General features: G+C 48.9%; 1 protein-coding gene across 9 annotated transcripts in view; it reads left to right on the forward strand.

Moving 5' to 3' along the window:
- Cnih3 (cornichon family AMPA receptor auxiliary protein 3) overlaps positions 1–20,798 on the forward strand; it is a 191,061-nt gene that overhangs the window by 118,795 nt on the left and 51,468 nt on the right. For 7 of the 9 annotated variants that reach the window (XM_039091108.2, XM_039091107.2, XM_063272624.1 and 4 more), the window contains 2 exons: positions 15,530–15,598; positions 19,745–19,792. In XM_039091108.2, the coding sequence (XP_038947036.1) occupies positions 15,530–15,598; positions 19,745–19,792 (117 nt within the window). The remainder of the gene's footprint in view (positions 1–15,529; positions 15,599–19,744; positions 19,793–20,798) is intronic. The other 2 variants (XM_063272628.1, XM_039091106.2) reach the window with 1 other exon arrangement.

A 20,798-nucleotide genomic window follows, 5' to 3' on the forward strand; every position in this document is an offset into this window, starting at 1 on the left:
GAAGCCCCTGTACAACTTCCTCTGGACTGAAAGGGATTTTATTTCGTTGTTGTCCTTGGGGATGATCTCTGGGCCCCTGGGCTGTCCAAAGCCTCGTGCCTTCATTTTTCCCTACTGAGAGACTTTCTAGAACTTCGTTCCTCCTGCTCCAGGCTCCCTTTCCTAGCTCTTGTCGCAGACACATGGACCTTGCTCCACTCTGTCATCACCCAGGAGCTTTGTCTTGTCACCTACCTGCCATGCTGAGCGTAGAGCCAGCGCATAGTAGGTGCTCACTAAGCACACAGAGGCTCCAGGGCTGTCTGGAGGGGCTATGACATGGCTGTGATGCTCACGATTGAGGAAAGGGAGGACTAATTGATGTCTTGAAATTTTTCAGCCAAAGCAAAATCGTATGTGTAAGAGGAACTCTTGATACCTCAGGGCTGAGGAAGACTTAAAACCAGAATTTATGGAGCTTGAGGCAATATGAATGAGCCTAGCCTGACTCCTGTTCTGAGAAGGACCGCGGGTGACAGGTGAGAGAGAGAGAGAAGGTGTTTAAAATACCCAAGACTGAAAATGGACCGACATCCATAACACACATCCCCGAGACACAGACACATCAGAAGAGGGGCAGCCATTGCAGAATGTTCTAGTGGACCTGTCATCCCTGTCTTTGATAGAGATGCTGCAATTACTTGTCAGAGTCCCCTGAGGTTGGATCTGTTGACATCCCCTCATAAAAGGAAGGAGCTGGGAGGCATCAGACCCTCACCTGAGATCTCAGCCACTCCCATGTCCCCCTCCCCAAGCTCTATGTAATTTTGCCTTAAGTACATATGGTCTTGCAGTCTTCAGAACTGGAAGATTAACTGAAGGGGAACATCTCCATTTGTATAGCTATGGGAGAGTTGTCGTCTGTGTTAGGGTGATACTTTCCAGGAATAAAGTTGCTTTGGGGTTGCCCATACCCCTGTGACCCCTCACCTGTGTTCTGCAAATAATCCCAATGAACTCACTGGCTCACTGCGTTGAACCTAGGTGGAATGGTACTTGGCTTGTTGTTGGTGTCCTGTCTAGGGTGAGTAGGCGTTTGCTCACATCCCCCAGGGAGAGTTTGTGCAACCGTAGCCTCCCTGTTGTCTGGGTTCCTGATGCCCGCGTAGGAAGCTTATAGAGAAGAGCCCAAAGGCTAGCTGCTGCCTGGTGTGTTGCAGACTAAAGCAGCAAATGGGTCTCTCTAGGCCCAGGGGACTGTGGTAGTGGGAACTGACAAGTGGAGCCTTGGATGCAGGGTCCTCAGCACTGTAGACAGAGCAGCTGGATACCCTGTGTGGCAGCTAAGGAGTTCTCCTTGGTTTCAGAGACCAAGAGCGCCATCCTTGAGTATAAGTCCCGAGGAGATTGCTGGAGTATCCCTCCGGTGGCATTGCTTTATTGGAAGTGATGAATGTCGAGTATTTTTCTTGCTGGGGCACACACAGTGGAACACTCACTCCTGTGGTGCTCTAGAGCTCTGCTTCTGAGTAAGAGTAAGAAGGGATGAGGAGCAAGGCAGGAGCGGACAGCACACAAGCATGCAGTGTGTCAGCACACCGTGAGCGGAATGATAACCCTGAGTGGTGGTCACCCATTGGCTGGGTTTGTCAGGAAGAGTGGGTAGTGTAAAAAGCAACGAATAGGTACACAAAGGGTTAAGGCGGCAAGAGAGAACCTTGATTTGACCAATGATGACTATGGACAGCAACAGTGTTGCGAACAGAGGTCAGTAGGAATGGTAGGAATGTCACCAAGGGTCTCAGACCAGCCCAAAGTAATCTACCACCAAATGGTAACCCTGGCCTCAGTGGGCATTGCCACTCTCCTTCATGCCTTCCTGTCAGTTTTGTTGGAAGGTTCTTATCCAGGTGAGAGCAGTGACTTCCGACCCCCAGGGGGCACTGTGGCTCCTGGCCACTAAAGAATGATCAGGTGTTATAAAGGTTTGTCCTGTCCATCTTGCTTCTAGCACTGGCCCTGGCGCATGGCCACTGCTCAGTAAGCACCCACGAGAGGAAACGAGGCCGGTTCTTCATGGATGGCAGGTGCTGCAGGCCTGGGTGTTGGGGAGGGACTTGCTTAACCAAAGAGCAGAGCTCACTGGAACCAGGAGAGAAGCAGATCCTTTGCCCTTGTCTGACGGAGAGAACTCAAGGTATCAGAAACGGCATAAGCCTGATTAGACTGAGGCTCATCTGGACTGGGGGCTGTTTCCCAGGGCCTGACCTCCCTCTGTAATGTTGGGGTTGGATAGAGAAGGGTTCCTGAGGCTGGCAGCGTGGCAGAGAGGTTCAGGGCCCTACAGGCTGCTCCCCTGTCCTCTCCCTGCTGCTCAGTGGCAGGGTCACCTCTGTTAACGAGCCAGTGTACACGGCCATCCTCATTAAATACATCTCTGTGGGCTTTCCCTGACCTGGTGGCTGCTGGCTGGAGGCAGGACGGCTCTGCAAAGTGTCACAAATCAGCCGGGCTGGACACAGGCCAGGGTCCTGCTCCCTTGGCATCTATCCTGGACATGCAGCGCTCTGAGCTATCTTTGTCTGCTGGTGACTGAACAACTAGCAAAGGCATGGCACACAGCACCAGAACTAGCTGCATCTGCAGACTCTGAACCAGACAATGGTTGAAAATGCCAATGTGTTCTGTGTTCAGTTTATGTTCTTCACGTCGGTCCAGGGACAGGGCAGCCGAGCTCTCCCTTGCTAGTCTGCTGATCCTAGTCCCCACCTGTGACAGGGTGAACCCTACAGTCTCTCTCACCTACCTGCTTTCTTCTGGGTTCTTACCTGTGCCTTTTCCACAGTGACAGCTCTTACTGGACTCAGATTGTAGAGCTGATGATTCTACCCAAGACCAGGAGTGAAGACTCATGGTCAGAAGTATGGGAAAAACATCTGAGGGACAGCAACTAGTTAAGAAAGTGACATCATTACCTACGGAGCACCGGCCCTGAGTCTCTGCTTTATATACCTCCTCCTCTTCCTCCTCCTTCCTCCTCCTTCCTCCTCCTCCTCTTCCTCCTCCTTCCTCCTCCTTCCTCCTCCTCCTCTTCCTCCTCCTTCCTCCTCCTTCTTTCTTCTTCTTCTTCTTCTTCTTCTTCTTCTTCTTCTTCTTCTTCTTCCTCCTCCTTCCTCCTCCTCCTCCTCCTTCCTCCTCCTCCTCCTCCTCCTTCCTCCTCCTCCTCCTTCCTCCTCCTCCTTCCTCCTCCTTCCTCCTCCTCCTCTTCCTCCTCCTTCCTCCTCCTTCTTTCTTCTTCTTCTTCTTCTTCTTCTTCTTCTTCTTCTTCTTCCTCCTCCTCCTCCTTCCTCCTCCTCCTCCTTCCTCCTCCTCCTCTTCCTCCTTCCTCCTCCTCCTCCTTCCTCCTCCTCCTCCTCCTCCTTCCTCCTCCTCCTCCTTCCTCCTCCTCTTCCTCCTCCTTCCTCCTCCTTCCTCCTCCTTCTTTCTTCTTCTTCTTCTTCTTCTTCTTCTTCTTCTTCTTCTTCTTCTTCTTCTTCTTCTTCCTCCTCCTCCTCTTCTTTTCCTTCTCCATCTCCTTCTCTTCCTCCTCCTCTTCTTCCTCTCTCTCCTCTTCCTCCTCCTCTTCCTCCTCCTCTTCCTCTCTCTCCTCCTCCTCTTCCTCCTCTTTCTTTTCTTCTCTGTCTCCTCCTCCTTCCTCTCCCCTCTCCCTCCCCCTTTCCTCGACCTTCTCCCTCCCCCCTCTCTGTGTTTTCATGTGTATATGTGTGCATATGTGAATGGGCATGGGCACACGTGGAAACATTTTAAGTGGGTCCTTATGTTTGCAAGGCAAGCACTTCAGAATGGCAAGCGCTTTTCTGACCAGGCCATCTCTTTAGCCCCCATCATTTCTTTGGCTCCTTGCAGTGGCCCCGAGGTAGGAGCTATTATTGTCCTTTTTTTTAAGGTAATTTTTTTGCAGTAACTGAGGTTTGGAAAGGTTAATAAAACTTGCCTGCAGTCATACAAATCAGTGAGGCAGAGACTGAATCCCAGCAGAGACTCTGTGACTCAAACAGCGTGCTGTGCTCCCTGTGGAGTTGCCTCTCAGTGTGGACACAGTGGGAGTCCGTGCTCACCTCCAGCACAGTCCTCATTTCTGTCCTCTCTGCTGCCGGCTAGGCCTCCTCATCACACTGCCTGCAGCCAGTTGAGGGAGGAACATCAGTCTTCCTAGTTTATAAGCAAAAGAGCCACAGTCTAGGGAGGTAAAGGTTATGGTCAAGGTTATGGGGCTAGTGATGGGCAGGTGGGGACTTAAGGTGCCTGCCCATAAGTCAGGGACTAAGGGTAACTCTGCTTGTAATGACAGGAGGGGTGTAATGGAGGTGTGTCTGAGAGAACGGTAGATGAGGGGACCATAGGGTGGTTGTGGCTGTGTCAGCTTTTTTTTTTAGCTGTGACAAAATGCCTGGCATAATTGACTTAAAAGAGGGGAACTTCTGACTTGCAGTTTGGAAGTTTCAGTTCACGGTCTGTTCTTGCCTTGCTTTGGGGCCTGTGATAAGGCACAAGGTGGGGAGGGTTGCTGGAACACAGCTGCTTGCTTAGAGGGAAAGAGAAAAAGAAGAGAGATGAGGCAGGAGGCAGGGCAGGGTGGGATGGGGGGCTGGGGAAATAGGAAGGGCTGGAATCCCACCAACATGCCCTTCAAGGATATGTCCTAAAGATATTATGTCCTCCCACTAGGCCACACCTCCTAATGATGTAACTTCCTCCCACTAGGCCACACCTCCTCAAGCTTCTACCGCATAGCGCCTTAGGCTGGTGACCTTTAACATATAGGCCTTTGGGGACATTTTAGATCTATACTGTTATGGTATAGGAGATCAGAGGATCATGGGACTGAATGTGGGGTATTGGTAGTGGGGGATCAAATATACAGAAGTAGCAGACAGAAGGGTGGGTTCCATTTTATTCCTAATCATTGGCCCACTCTTGCTAGTCCCAGTGGCTCTGCCTGTTTAAACTGCTATGGAATTGGCGTGGTCCCATCTTCTTGGCAGGCCAAAGCCCAGGGATCCCTGCTCACGATAAGAGTGGCTGCTGCACTGTGACATTATCAAGCTGCCCTGTGTGTGGTGTCGGGGAGATGCACCTGTTGATTCTGCTACTCCAAAGACTCCCACTAGACGAGACTGGTGGAGTTAAGACATGACTGAGATCTCGGTGTTGTGCTTTCCTTCGTCTCATTAGCTCCTGGTCACATATGGTTAAGCAGGCACTTTGTTTGGGAATCCTCGGATGGCCGAGTATTGGAGCCAAGCCTGCTGGGTCATGCCCCATGTTGGTATTGATGGATGTACTATGAAGTATTCCTTATTCCATCTCATAAGGGAAAGTGAAACCCACTAGCAAAAGCCAAAGATGACTAAGGGGGAGGGTGAGTCCTGGACTCCAGATCTGCCCCTTCATTGGGTGGCCCTGGCCATTACAAAGCACCGACTATCCAGTGACAATGTTATACGTGATAACTACTTTGATAGGCTTCGCGGTCCTCGGTGGCTGAGCAGGGACTGGGATAAATGCTCGGTACTACACAGAGCCCCAAAGCAACTGTCTGAGTCAGGAACCAGCTCTCCATCCTTTCCGGGAGTGCATGAGACACTTTCCCAGAGCGACTTACAATCAGCAAGACACAGTAGAACCTAAGCTGCACTCATAGGCTCTCTCTATCCCAACCAATCAAAACGCTCCAGTAGCCCGCCTTCCTTGCAAATGTTGGAAATCTTGGCTCTAACAGGACCCCACAAACTTGGGATTTTCCTGAAGGTATTCATTCTACTAGAACATGACACAGAGAGGAAGCGAGGCAGTGCACACTCTGTGTCTCCCATGCACAGGTTTGGGAACTTACAGGAGGAAGCTACTTCTCTGGGGAAATGTTTGTTTGGGGTCAGAAATGGTGTGACTCATATTCTCAGAAGGTGCTCATTTTTCCAGACTCAGAATGAGATTATGGGTGTAATGCTTTTGGTATTTTGGAAGCAGGTGCATTAGCTCCCTGGTGCTGCCCAATAGACTATTATGTACTATGTAGATTATGACACTAGGGCTTACTCTGTTCTGAAAGCTTAACGTATGAAGACAAGGCATGGTAGGGCCACAGCACTTGAGGACCCTTTTTGGCTAGTGGTGACTCCTCAGTCTTTGGTGTCCCTTGGCTGAGAGCTGTGCCATTCTAAAGACTATCTCTGTCCTTTATGTCATATAACTGGCCTTCTTTGTGTGTCTAGTTCTGTCTCTCATAAGGATACTCTTAGTGGACTTAGGGCCCCTGCTCTAGTATGACTTCACCTTTTTTAAATTAAATCTGTAATGATACTAAGTAAGGCTATGTATTGAGGTTCCAGGTGGGCATGAAGTTTTGGGGTCAGTATTGAGTCCATAACAAGAAGAAATCAAATGTGTGTCCTTGATGGTCCCAATAAACCAGGACTCTGTACATAGAACTCAATTCCTCTAGGCCAGTGGTTCTCAACCTGCAGGTTGCACAAACCCTTTGTGAGTTGAATGACCCTTTCACAGGGTCACCTCAGGCCATTGGAAAATACAGATATTTACAGTTTGATTCATAATAGTAGCAAAATTAAAGTCATGAGGTAGCAATGAAAACGATGTTATGGCTGGCAGTCAACATAACCTGAGGAACTGTATTAAAGGGTTTCAGCATTAGGGAGCTTGAGAACCACTGGTCTAGGCTGAGTTTCTAGAAGCATAAGATCTGAGCTCATGTGTCAGAATTCTTTGGATGTTGTCTCCCAGTGCCCAGCTGTCCTCCAAGGTGGTTAGCCCAAATTTGTGCTCCGGTTTCTTGCTGGATTCATGATATATTTTTCATGCGGTCTCTGTACACCACCCAGTATCCATCACTGTACAACTTCACGCTTGTTCATGTGTCTTCAACACCGCCCCCACTCCCCATGTGGAGTTCTGTTTACGCAACCTTAAGGCGATGTGAGCAACAAACGCAGCCAGCCCTGAAAATCACCTGTGAGCCACATCCCGCACTGGTCCATGTGAAGTCTGCAGTGAGGCCCCTTCCTGCGGTGTCTCTGCACCAGGCTTTGTTTTTGACTTGTCTGACCTCAGCCTATCTCATTCCTTGTTGGTCCTTCTCTCTCTCCCACATGACAAGCTGTATCCTCCTTACAGCAGAGCTTACTTTTCTGGAATTTTCTTCTTCAACTGTGGGAGTCAATCTTCAGTGTCAACCTGACACAACTTGGAGTCTTTAAAAGTTTATTTTTTATGATTTATTTATTTTTATTTTACGTCTATGGATGTTTTGCCTCCACATATGTCTGTGTACCACATGCATGCTGGTGCCTGTGGTGGCCAGAAGAGGGTATTGAATACCCTGGATATGGAGTTACAGATACTTGTGGCCTACTGCATGTGTGCTGAGAATCAGATTTGGGTTTTCTGGAAGAGCAATATGTGTTCTTAATGACTGAGCCATCCCTTCAGACCATGACCTAGAGTCTTATGAGGAATGATCTGTATCAGGTTGGCCTGCACTCATGTCTTTGGGGGTTTTAATTGTTAATTGATGGGGGAAGACCCAGCCCATTATAGGCAGCACCATTCCCTAGGCAGGGGGTCCAGAACTACATTAAGAGAGGAGAAAGCTACATAAGCAACAAGCAACAAGGATCCATGTGTGTGTTCTCTCTCTGCTCTTGACTGAGGATGTGAGGCTTTAAATTTTTGCCTTGAATTTCTTATAACAATGGATTGTAAGTTGAAATTGTGAGCCAAATAAACTCTTTCCTTCTTTCCTTGCTTATGTTGGTTTTTGTTGAATAACACACACACACATACACACACACACACACACACACACACACACACACACACACACACAGAGACAGAGAGACAGAGAGACAGAGAGACAGAGACGGAGAGAGGGAGTGAGAACAACAGAAGTGAAATCAGATCACCAGCTCTTTCCATTCTGGGCGCCCTCGTTGCTTAGATCTTTCTTGGCATAGCAATGCTTCCCCAGAGAGACCCTCCCCTCCTTGACCACCCACCCCACTCTAATTTCCCCAAACCAACTGTTTCATCCTCGTCCCCAAACCTACCATCTTCTGATATCTTCTTATCTATTTGTTAATTATCTCCTTGTCCCTGATTACAATCTCTGTGGTGACAAAGGACCTTATCTTCTTCCTCAGTGCTGTTTCTCAGAGCTAAAGAACGGTGCCAGAGAATCCTGGGCATCCAGTCAAGAGATATATTTTTTTTTCCATCTTCACCAACTCAACACTTTCTTTTACCCTTTCAAGTCACAGAGTGGGCACGGCATGCCGGGTGGAGTACTGCCTGGCTGAGGCTCACATCTAGGCGGGTGCTGGGTGCGCCTCACTCAGCCTGTGATGTTAAGAATGCCATTCAGACTCTCACGGGGCCTCTGCTTCCTGTACTGTGTCCCAGAGGTAATTCTTGTCATATCCAGAGTTCTACAGACTAAACTATGGATGCAAGGAAGGGCAGCTTCAACCAAAGTAAGGGCTACCACAGCAAACACAGGAAGGAAGAGATGCCACAGAGACTCATCGTCCAGATGCTGACTCTGACGCAGTATGGGAACTCATCAGCAGCCGCCGGTCAGTTCATCTTCTAGTGAGGTTTTGTGGTAGTACACTGTTACTGTGTTTAGCAGATTATGTAATTCAGAAGGCATATTCTGGAATGATTGTGCTCCCCTATCTCACAAGGTGATTCTGGGATGCCTGTATCCTGATGCTCAGCCTGGACTGGTTGGAGGACAACTAGACTTGGGGCAGACACAAGCAGTGACTGATGCTGCTGTGGTTTCTGGGGAGGCTCCACATATGGGCTTCATTTGGCCACCATCTTTGTTCTATACTCATCTGTGTGTGGGGGCACTTGGAGAAGAGTGAGCCTGCCTAGGGGTGATGGGGCCTGAGTCCAACACCGCAAAAATAGCTCCCGATGTCAGTGTAGTACCCTCTTCCTCTTTGTCCCTTCTCTATGTTTGCCCTATATTTGTAGTGATTTTTTTTTTAAGGAACCATCATTTATTGGGGGAGGGCACATCAATTCTTCTTGACCACCACCTTCCTCATGACTGCAAGCATGTTTCAGCTCTTCCTGCTTTCTCTTGGCACAGATGTGTGTGCTTAACTGTTTCTTGATGAATTTGAGTGCCTGCTTGTCCTTGGACACTTTGAGCAACTCCATGGCGCGTTGCTCGTAGAGAATGAAGCCGCATACCTCCCAGATCATGTCTCACACGAACTTGGTGGCTTGGTGAGGCACCTGAGGCACTGGCCGTGTCTTGGCTTGCTTCTTTACCTTTTGGCCCTTGTCGAGGCCCATGGTCATGGGGTAGTACAGGGCCATGGCTGCTGTTCTCCTATGGTGGCCGGGACATCGCTATGATTCTATGGTGCCCAGCTCAAAACTGTACCAGGTCCCAACATCTAGGTCTCTTTCCTTCCCTCATCAGTAGTTCCTGAGAGGCCTCTGCTTTCCTGCCCCAGAGCCTCACTTGTGTTCTCTAGCAGGGTCCAGTCTTAGAGAGTTCTACACGCCTCAGCCATCTTGGATCTTGGGGTCTCTTGTCTCTCTTCCCTCTGCTCTGCTGCTGGCCCTTTTTGCTCTTTCTTGTCCTTACCCATATGTATGGTGAGGAAAATAAAAAGGTGGGGTTGGGTGGTGACTGGGTGGTCACAATCCAAGTTGGCTTGAACAGACTAAATTTAGCAACTTGGATCAAACAGGGCAGTTCTTTAAGTGATAAGTGCACAGAGCTCACTTAATGGGAGCGAGACAGCCAGAGCAATACTAACTCTATTTTTGAAATTAAACTTGAGGTGCAAATTTCCCCACAGAGAAAAGTTTGGGTTTAGAAAAACATATGGGTGAAGAAAGTCTCTGTGTCTCCAAGGGCTATTAGATCCATGAGTGAGAGTTCTTGGGTCCAGGAACAAAAATGGGGTACATAAAAGAATAGATGTCAAGTGTCACAATAAAAGCCTTTGCTCTGGTCACTTAAGGTCAGCCTGGGCAGCGTGGCAAAACCTGCCTCAAATTTTTTAAAAAGGAAAGGAAAAAAAATAGACTAGAGATGGATCTTAGAAGTCGAGTGCTTGCTTAGCCTGTGTGAACCCCTGGGCTCAACCCCAGCACTGAAAAGAAGCCATCAATATGACAACGGATTCTTATTTTTATTTTTACAAAAGGGGCAAATGATTTAAATACCTGCTTTGCTAAAGAGGGCACACAGATGGCGGCTAAGCCCATGAAAAAATTCCCAGTGTCATCACTCGCTGGAGAAATACCAGCTGAAACCCCAGCGGCTTCGTCCGCATACCTGTTGAAATGGCTAAGCCAAGGCACCATAATAACTTTTGACTTAGATGCGGCCTGCCTGGAATTCTCACGTGGTGTTTGGCACAACCGTTACGGGTCCTTTAAAAAAGTTTATCGGTTTCTTACAAACCTAGACACTTACCAGGCCACCTAGCAGTTTCTCTCCTCATCACCCAGGGAAGACGGATGCCTCTCATACAAATGTTCACACCGGCTCTAGGGACAGTTGTCAACATCTGGGGTCAACCTAACCCTCCTCCAGCAGAAGAGATGAGCCTTCGTGTCTCTTCAGTACAGCTCAACAGCGGAAAGGAACGTATCATTGATAAGAGCAACTCGGTGACTAATCTTCAACACGTCGTCACGTGGAAGGAAGCAGTCTGAAAATCCCACGTGCTTTATGGTTCCGTGTCAGTGATATTTGGACAAAGGCAAGGTTTTAGGGATGAGGCAGACATCTGTGAACGCCAGGCGGGAAAGCAAGGTCCAGGGTGGGAGAGAAGCTAACACAGAGTCAAGAGGAGGGGATGGGGAGCTAGAGAAACCATGTATTACCCTTACAGCATGTTCACAGGACTGTGCGCTTGTTGGGATTTAAGGATTTTTCACTAAAAGAGTAAATTTTACAATATTAAAATAAAAAAAAATGAATGTGAGGTTTGGCCTGACCTTATCATTGGGTCAGGAGTTCAAGTTTGCCCACTACTGTTTGGTATTGGGGTATTTGGTTCAGTGGATTATTGGGACACACAGAGGCTCAAGTGTGCTTAACTGAGTCATAGCCCTTTGTCTGGCTGCCTTCAACCACAGCAGCGGCCTGTGCCTCTCACACCCATAGGGTTTGGAGAGGATCGCCCTCTGCCATACTGGCCCTATTCTCAGACACAAGCAGGAGGCAGCACAGAGGAGACTGCTTATGATCTGGACAAGGAGAGGGTGGCCTAAATTCTCCTCTGGGACCCTGTGCTCATTCCCTGGCCAATTGATCATCACTTCCTGTGTCTTTACCTCTTCGGCCCTGTCTATCCTGTGGAGCACCCTCATGGGTACCGCCTGGCTTTAGTGTATTGGTTTCTATTCTGGCATGAGAGTCCTTTAGCCACATTCGATGTCATTATTCAACTTTAAAGTGGGGGCAATAATAGACCTCTTTCACGGGCACCCAAGGATGAAATGATTCAAGTTTGTACAGTGCAGGGCCCAGCACCTGCCTTGGTGACCCTGAGAGGAACATAGTGACGTCTTGGTTCTGGTTCTTACTACATTGCTCATACAATGGCATGTTAGTGTGCTTGTCCCCCCACGGCCACAGCATTGTACATCGTGCAGTTGGGAGGTGTATCTTGTGGAATTTAGTATCTCCAAGTGGCCTGCACAGGACCTGGGTATAAAAGATGCCTCCTGAAGTTTTTCCAACTGAGTAGACAGATGCAGCTGTGACACCGGGGTATCAGGGATGCTGAAGACCCCGGCCATCTCAGGAAATAGGCAGGTCACAGTTCACATGGGTTGAGCTCACTGACGTGAGCTTTACTCCTGTCTCCATCCTCCTCCAGGTCGGGGCCCAGGCATAGAACTGAGCATCTCAAGACCCCCTCGTTGGGATTTAAGGAGTTCCTTAAATCAGTTCCTCTGCCCTGCTTTACAACCATTCATTTCCTGATCCAGTCAGCCCAGGTTCACCTGTCTGTACCTGCTTGTACAGGGACAGAGATTCAGGCATGAGGCTGGGATAAGAACAGGATGAAAGTGTGGGGACTTGACTGTCTTTCTAACTGTGTAAATGCCAGGCCCAGGAAATGCTAAAGTCAGTCTATTTCATGCTAGAGGGCAGGGCAATGGTCCTCTGCCCTCCTCCTATTTGTATCTGAGACTAAGAGCATCAGAAGAGGGTAGTCCTGTGCATGGTCCTGCTGTGAGTTTATAGAGAAAGAAACTGATGCGGGAGCTGAGGATATTACATTGACCAGGATACACAGATGGGAGACAGGAGGATGGACTGATGGACTGAGAAATGAATGAATAGGAACAAAGGTCATTGCCTGCTCTCAGGTCCCCAAAGCCAACAATACTCATGGGATACAAAGGGGACTGAATTAGCTGGAGCTCATGGAATAGATCAAGGGCTGACACAGCCAAGATGCATCCCCAGAGACTTGGGGAACAGAGATGGTGACAATGCGCGCTCTCTCTCTTTCTCTCTCTCTCTCTCTCTTTCTCTCTTTCTCTCTCTCTCTCTCTCTCTCTCTCTCTCTCTCTCTCTCTCTCTCTCTCTCTCTCTCTCTCTCTGCCAACCAGCCCCATCTTGGATCAGCCACATCTCAGTTCTGATTGGTATGTTTTAGGGTGGACACATCCAGCCAGTCAGCCCAGCAGACGGTGACTAGGATGACCAGGTGACCCAGCACTGGTTTGTGTAAACAATGGTTGGAGAGAGTTTAGGCAATAGAGGTGTGCTGGGGTCAGAGATCACAATAGGGACGCTATCTAACAGGACTCCTGTGGAGGAGATCAGATCCAGTTGACGTATCTTTAATGCAGCACTGTCCTATAGAGCTTTCTCCAGGAGTAGAATGGTTTTATAGATGAGTTATTTGGTAGATAACAGACGTGGAGCTCATAGATTTGTAGTCTGGTTGCCTAGCAAGCCCCAGGGTTCCTCCTGTTTTACCTTCCCAGTTCTGGCATTACCAGTTTCCCAGCTGTTACAAGGGTCCTGGGGGTTAAATTCGGGTCCCTCGTGCTTGTATGGTGAACACTTTACCACCTGAGCTATCTCCCTAGAGTCTCCCTGGTGTTTTTTTTTTTAAACAGTTAGCATATGACTGCAGATTGAATTTTGAACAGTACAATTTTAATGGGAATATTGGCCTCATGTGGTCAGTGGCTGCTGTATGGATATCAACCCTGTAGAGGACAAATGCAAGAATAGACCAGAGATCAGCTATTTCCTCTAAGAAACATGTTAGTGGATATATTTGTCTCACCCCTGCCTCAGAGTCTGCAAAAGCTGTAACCAAAAAGAGGAATGAACAGGACCAAAGAACCAGTAAAACTCTATCCATGGACACCAAGATTTGAATTTAGCATTTTTTTTTTTACATGTTGCAAAACCATCATTTTCCTCTTGATGATATTTTCCGACTCTTAGCCCACAGGCTATAAGAGAGTAGGCGGCAGGCTGGCCGGGCCTGCAGGCTGGAGTTCACTGCACTGACCTTGGCTGTGGGTGGATGCTTTAGGGAGAGTCAGAGGTCAGTTCAGTAAAGACGATGCTCAGCTTGAGGGAGCCAGCAGCAGAACGATCGTCCTGGCCTTTGACCAACTGTCTGTCAAAGGCGATGTGGTAGTGTCCTCTCAGAACAAGCAGTGCCGGTGCGTCCTCTAATTCTGTGGACGTGTTGAAGTTCGGGGGACTTATGGATGCTGTACATACCCTGCTTTGCAGGTCACAGTCACTCACGCTCACTCATGGCCGGAGTTAGGAACTCCAGGCCTTAAGCTGCTTTCCTCACGTCATTATTTCTGTGACATATACAGGGTTCCCCATTAGTGGAGGCCATGTTCGTTTATAATCAGTAGTCCTATTTCCCTTACTGTGACAAAACACTTGAGGGGAGCGATTTAAAAGAAAGAAAGGTTTGTGTTACCTCATGGTGTCCTCAAGTGCTTCAGCCCATGATTTCTTGGCCTCATTGTTTTGAGCCATGGAAGGGAACCATGCGGCAGAGGAGACCTGTTCACCCCTTCACTGTAAAGTGGTCAGGAAGGAAAAACAAAACCAGAACCAAAATAATTTAATAAAACCAAAAAGGTCTAACTCACCACACCCCAGTTCTTTAAGATTTTTAACCACCCAGTATAGCAATGGCTGGGATAGAGCTCAGTTGGGAGAATGCTTGCCTAGCCTGGAGCGCTGAGTTACCGTGTGAATGGAGTGTGGCAGTACTCGCCTGTAGGTCTCAGCATTTAGGAGATGGAGGCAGGAGAACCAGAAGTTCAAGGTCATCTTCAGGTATATAGTAAGTTCAAAGCCAGCCCACGGATACATGGGCCCTGTCTCAAAAATCAAACCTCCAGCCAGCCAGCCAACCAACCAACTAACCAACCAACCAGCCAACCAACCAACTAACCAACTAACCAGCCAACCAACCAACTAACAAACCAACCAGCCAGCCAGCCAGCCAACCAACTAAAGCACACAAACAAGCAAGCAAACAAACTCAAAACCAAGAGTGCCAGGGGCTGGGTACCAACCTCTTACCACATGGGCCTTCCGATAACTCTCAAGATCCAAACTATAGGTCTGAAGAGACTTTCTACTGAGGACACCCAGCTCTCCTTTCAAAGACTCTCTCCAGTCCCAGGGTCAACCCACCATGTCCTGCCACTGAGTATCCTGTAGCAGACAGGGAGGCTGGGTAAGGATGAGGGTTTCTGAGCCTTTACCCTTATTTGGTTCCTGAACTGGATGAGACACGCCTCACTCTGTGATTGCCCAAGGTCTCCTTCCTATCCTCCTCCTCTGACAAATAGGGAACCCTAACTCCCCAGGGAGCTTGGAGTCTATACCCAGAGGACCCTCTATGGGTACAGCATGACCTGGCTGGGGGGCGCTGACCAAAGCTTTGGATATCCAGAGATGTTTCTCCTGTGAAAGCTCAGCTTCCCTTCTTCCCCCACACCCCCTAATTTCTATTTTCTTACAGTCGCCATCTCTGTCAAATAGAAATAAAAGCATAGGTTAGAGGTTTTACACTTTTAGGGCTTTACCAAACTTGGGTTTGTCAGATGGTTTCTTTATATCTTTGAATAGACTGCATAAGGAATGGGAAAAATGTTGAAAGAAACAAAGAAAGAAAGGAAGGAAGGAAGAAAGGAAGGTAGGAAGGAAGGAAGGAAGGAAGAAGAGAGAGAGAGAGGAAGAGAGAGAGAGAGAACAGAAAAGAGTTATCTGAGAAGTTTCAATGCAAGCATCATAGACAGAGACAGTGAACTCTTGTGTCCATTTCCAGTGTTCACAGTGGCTGGCTCCTGGCTAGCATTGTGTGACCAGCTTTGTCCCTGTCTTTTCCTCCTGGGATGTCTGGGGGCAGAGCTGCAGGAAGGGTTTGGTGGTTGCACTGACCGCATGTGCACAGGATCCTGACTGTGTGTTCTATTTCAGATAATCGCCTTCGATGAGCTAAGGACAGATTTCAAGAGTCCCATAGACCAGTGCAACCCTGTCCATGCGGTAAGTAGCAGTGCTGAGGGTGTGCAGGTGATGTCCCCATAAGTCACCCAGCTTGTGAAGGGCAGTGGAGGTCTGAAAGAGCAGCACGGAGGAGAACATACTGTCCAGGTCCTGCCTCTATTCCTTGCTGACAGTTGTTAAAGCTTCTTCTTGCTGAGGTCGGCTGAGCTCTGGCAATACACTGCCAGTCAAGTGTGGTGGTTCCTGTAGCCAAGGGGAGGGATCTGCTGTGCTGTTGTTCTGAGTCCTCAAATTCTGGTGCCAATGACTTTTGGTTCCCTATCTATGACCATAGACAAAGGCCCTGTGTTGGCAAGCATATCCGTAGGGGTGCAAGTACCATGTCTGGATCTCTTGTCCTGTAGGAGGTGGTCAGTGGTTGAGTTTCTCCCAGTGGAGGGACGATGGATAGACGAAGTGCCAGGTATGGCTCCCTTATCTAGTGGGCTTTCAGGTCCTCTGCCTGCGGCTTGGGGCCAGCTTGCTGTACATCATGGAGTCTGGTGCAGCCTAGTTGATCCACTGTGGGTTCAGTTTCTGGATGCCTGGTCTAGAACCCACCTCTGCCCATCTCCAAAGCCATCTCCTGACTCCCACCTCAAGCTAGTTCTTGAAAAGACCTGGCTTTATGATATATAAGCCCTGCTTCGGCACAGCAGCCTTTGATTCTACAAAGTAAAGCCAAACTATTTCAAAGTCAGCTATAAAAAGCAAACTGGGTTCGTTGAAAGTACCCCTAAGAACTGCTTGAAAGCTTAGTGCTTTTCATGAAAGTTGTGATTATTTTTAAAACCCGTTTTATTCCCCTCTACCAGCCTTATCATCCACCTGTGATGGCTTGGCTTTGCCAGGCCTAAATGGTTTTGCCTTAAGGCTCAGGTCTTTCTGGACACTGAGTTTGGCGCGAACAGCACACACCTGCTCATCAGTTACCCATAGGTGGTCAGAGTGGCTGGAAGCCAAGCCTGTTTGCTCCTGAGTGCTGGCAAGTCAGGAGTGTGAGCCCACTCCTCCATCTTGTCTAGAGCTTGGTAGGATTCCCGAGCAGAAAGAACTGAAACTTATCCATCCCCTGTTCCCACCACGGCTGTCCCATGCCAGCTCTTAGGCACCTGGTGAAACCTGGAGATGCTTTTGCGGAGTCTGTTTTTGGCTGATGGCGACAAGTCCTTTATTTAGGCATCAGGTTAGGACTTCCTTATCCCCTCTCCCCTCTCACCACAGAGGGCAGTGGGGGGTTCTTCTGGGAAAGGATAGTGGAAAAACAGAAGTCACTAGGTAGCATCCAGAACTTCTTTCTGGAAACAGAAATGGATACTGAAGGTTGAAGGCATGGGCCTCTTCCTACTTCTCTTCTCTTCCTGTGGTGCTGGGTGGAGCCCAAGCCTTTGCATACACCTGAGACAAATGCTGTACCACCGAAGTACTTCCAACTCTCTCTCTCTCTCTCTCTCTCTCTCTCTCTCTCTCTCTCTCTCTCTCTTTCTCCCCCTCTCCCCCTCCCTCTTCCCCTCCCCCTCCCCCCTTCTCCCTTCCTTCCCACCTCTCCTGGTAAACTCCTATTACAGCAACATTTCTAATTAGTTATTGGATTAATTAAGAAGCGGAGTCCTGCGGAGCCCAAACATCTCATGGACAAACCAAAGCCCGAGGTGCCCCTGGGGGAGAGGGACTAAAAACAAAACCAAAACGTCCTAAAAGCTGTAGTTAGGTGAGCATGTAGACATGGTATGATTCCCTGTTGTCTGGACGTTACTTCCCAGCAGGGGATGGCATGGTTCAGCTACATCGTTTAACTGTCTCCAGTCCTCTGGTGTCCTCGAAGCCTCCAGAGCCACATTCCAGGTTCTGAGACTCACAAACTTGTATCACCTGTTGGCAGTTTGGGCCCTAGAGGAACTTGGGTCCCAAGAACTTCCTGACTGTACAGTGCATTTCTTAAGGAGGGCGTGAGACCCATTTGAAAATTTTCTTTTCTTTTCTTTTCTTTTCTTTTCTTTTCTTTTCCTTTCTTTTCTTTTCTTTCTCTCTCTCTCTTTTCTTTCTTTCTTTCTTTCTTTCTTTCTTCCTCTCTCTCTTTCTCTCCTCCCTCCCTCTCTCTTTCTTTCCCTCCTTCTCTTTCTTCCTTCCTCCCTCTCCCTCTCCTCCTCTCTCCTCCCTCCCTCCCTCCCTCCCTCCCTCCCCCGCTTGTGTTAGTTATGGAGTGAGACCTTTAGGCATGCCAGTGAAGCCCTGTACCACTGAGTGACAACCCGTGCTCCATTTAGATTAAGATGCCCCAACACTTCAAGTACTGATGGAACATTTGGTGGGGCTCTCCCGGGGGTGGGAGTGTTCCCTTTCTATCCTCCACTCACCTTGGGAAGTCTCTGTCCAGAGATGGTGTTTCCCCAAAGGCTCTGGCTTGCTGGAGCGTGTGGGCGTCTCATGTCACATGTGTATCTGTATGAATTCTGTCACATGTGTAACTAGTTTTCCTCGCCCTGTGTGATACTAACTCATCCTGATGTGGCTCCTTCCTCTGGGCTTCTGGGCTGCACAGAGATCACCATATTTATGATTCAATTAGGGAAACTGAAGTGTCTCAGCCACCTGTCCTCCCCTGGTCCACAAGGAAACTCATTACCATTACGTCGACAGCAACCAAATTGCTTTGGTAATGAAGCACCAGAGACACCACAGCTGTGCACAACTCGGAAATCTTGACAGTTGCAGCAGCAGCAGCAGAGAGAGAGAGAGAGAGAGAGAGAGAGACAGAGAGAGGGAGAGAGAGAGAGAGAGAGAGAGAGAGAGAGAGAGGAAGCGGGTGCATTTAACGTCTGCTGTGGACAGCATCCTCTGTCCGGCTTCCTAACATCTTTCTCTGGTAATGTGCCAGTCCTTGGAGACAGACGAACTTCTAGAAAAGTCCTAGGCCAGGGCACAATTGGGAGCTGACTCCCGGGAGGCCTTGCTTCCTCAAGTGCACTCACTCGGAAAAGGCAAAGCAGACAGGAGCCACTGATGAAGATACAATGGTGCTACTCCTCAAGGTCCAGGGAGGTGTCCCGGCTCTCAGACACCTAGGGAGCATATGGTGGTTACTCTGCAGCCAGGCCATCTGCTGTGTGTGCACTACAGGAAGATGAATGCTGAATGGGGAAGGAAGAATGGATGCTTTTGCCAGGGGTGTTTTCTTTAAAAAAAAAAAAAAAGTAGGTGCGCTACGTGTGTCCGTGCTCATGTGTGTGCACATGTGCACATCAACCAGAGGCTGATGCCATGTGTCTTCCTCAACTGTTCTGCACAGGTTCTGTTTCTTTTTCTTTTTCTTTTTAAGGCTGGCTCTCTTGCACAACCGGAAAGATGGCTCAGTGGTTACAATCCTGTACTGCTCTCACAGAGGACCCAAGTTTGGTTCCTAGCACCCACATGGGTTGTAACTCTAGCCTCAGGGCATCTGGTGCCCTCTGCTGGGCTCTGTGGATACCTGCATAACTGTACTTGGACACACACATGTATACATAATTAAAACCATCATCATGATGATATAAGACAGGGCTTTTCACTGAATCCAGAAGTCTTGGATTTGCCTAGACTGACTGGTAAGCAAGCCCTGGGTATCCTTATGTCTCTTTGTCCCCAGATTACAGATAAATGTCACTACTCCGGGCTTGTTATGTGGGTTCTGGGATCTGAACTCAGGTCCTCTTGTCTGCAATGGCAAACACTCTACCCCTGAGTCATCTCCCCAGCTTGCCAGGAAAGTTCTCTCTAAGGGTGAATGTCTACCAGGCATGGTGGTTCGTGCCTGTAAGACCTCCTTGCAGAGGCTAACACAGTAGGGTTGTCATGAGTTTGAGGCTAACCTGGGATACACAATGAATCCCAAGCCAGCCTGTGCTGCAGAGTAGCACCCTCTCTCTAAAGAAACAACAACAATAACAACAGACAGACAAAAAAACAGGATAAGAGAAAAGGCAAGTGGCCCCGAGGAGATAGAGGCAAGTGATTCAGACTGGGAAGAGCTGCTGGGTGGGTGTCCTGGCCATTGCCCAGTCTGGGTCTCTGGTGGGTTCTGCTTCCTCTGCTGGGATAGATTACATGCTTCTCCTACTCCCAGCTCACCCATAACCTCCTATCTCCTTTCTTTCTTGTGCATCCCAGAGGGAGCGGCTGAGGAACATCGAACGCATCTGCTTCCTTCTGAGAAAGGTCAGAGGGGTCCCCCAGGTGGACAGAGGAAGGGTCAGAGAAAGGGGTCGTCGGGTGAACGGCAGCAGGGAGGGCAAGGTGGGAGCAGGCCTCGGTTCTTTGGAAACCTTCAGAGGCAAGAGGAGCTAATTGCAGGAGGTGGCCTTGAATCAAGCATCAGCAAGACACTGGGTATGTCCAAGGGCTCTCTGGCTGGAGTTGCAGGATTTCTCTTCCCAATGGTTGGCGTTTACAGCTCCCACTGCCTCCCGGTCTCTGTTCCTGTCTGTGCTGGGCTCAGGATTTTACTAACACCTCCTGACGGAAGGAAGTTTTAACTAAATGCTGGGTGTCTTGAGGGTTAACCTTGTGAACACAGCCTTGAAGTTTGGCCATTCTGTGGGTTGGAGGGATGGAATGGGGGGGGTGCTGTTAAAGTGGGGAGCAGTAGACCACAGCTGCCCCAAAGCTCCTTCCAGGAGCACAAGTGTGTGCACGCCACTTGGGTAGGCATTTGACACTGTCTCCACTTGGGTAGGCATTTGACACTGTCTGTTCAGACTCTGTCCTCCCATCAGGCAAGCAAGTCAGCAAAGCTTAGAGAACAGAGACTCCCAGGAGAAACGAGCAAGGTGCACAGCCTTGAACCGGTGACTATCCCTGACCTCTCAGTACAGAGTGGACACCACAGGTTACAGGGAAGCCATCCGTCTGCCCAAATGCAGCTTTTTGCAAAGCCAAGCACTGCACAACACTGTCAGAAAGGAGATAGTTTTATGAAGTTTTAAAGTTCTTGTCTGTATTTCACCGGGGAGAGTCTGGTCTGGAAGCCAATCATTTAGCTAGCTAATTACTTACCCCTTTAATGTTTTCTGAGAAACCCCTTATGTTAGAATTCCACGTCTTCCTTGGCTCAGCAGGGATGCGTTCTCAGATAAGAAGCACATTGTCGGGGCTGGGGATTTAGCTCAGTGGTAGAGCGCTTACCTTGGAAGCGCAAGGCCCTGGGTTCGGTCCCCAGCTCCGA

This window comes from Rattus norvegicus, chromosome 13 (genome assembly GCF_036323735.1).
Source record: "Rattus norvegicus strain BN/NHsdMcwi chromosome 13, GRCr8, whole genome shotgun sequence".
Classification (NCBI taxonomy): Eukaryota; Metazoa; Chordata; class Mammalia; order Rodentia; family Muridae; genus Rattus; species Rattus norvegicus.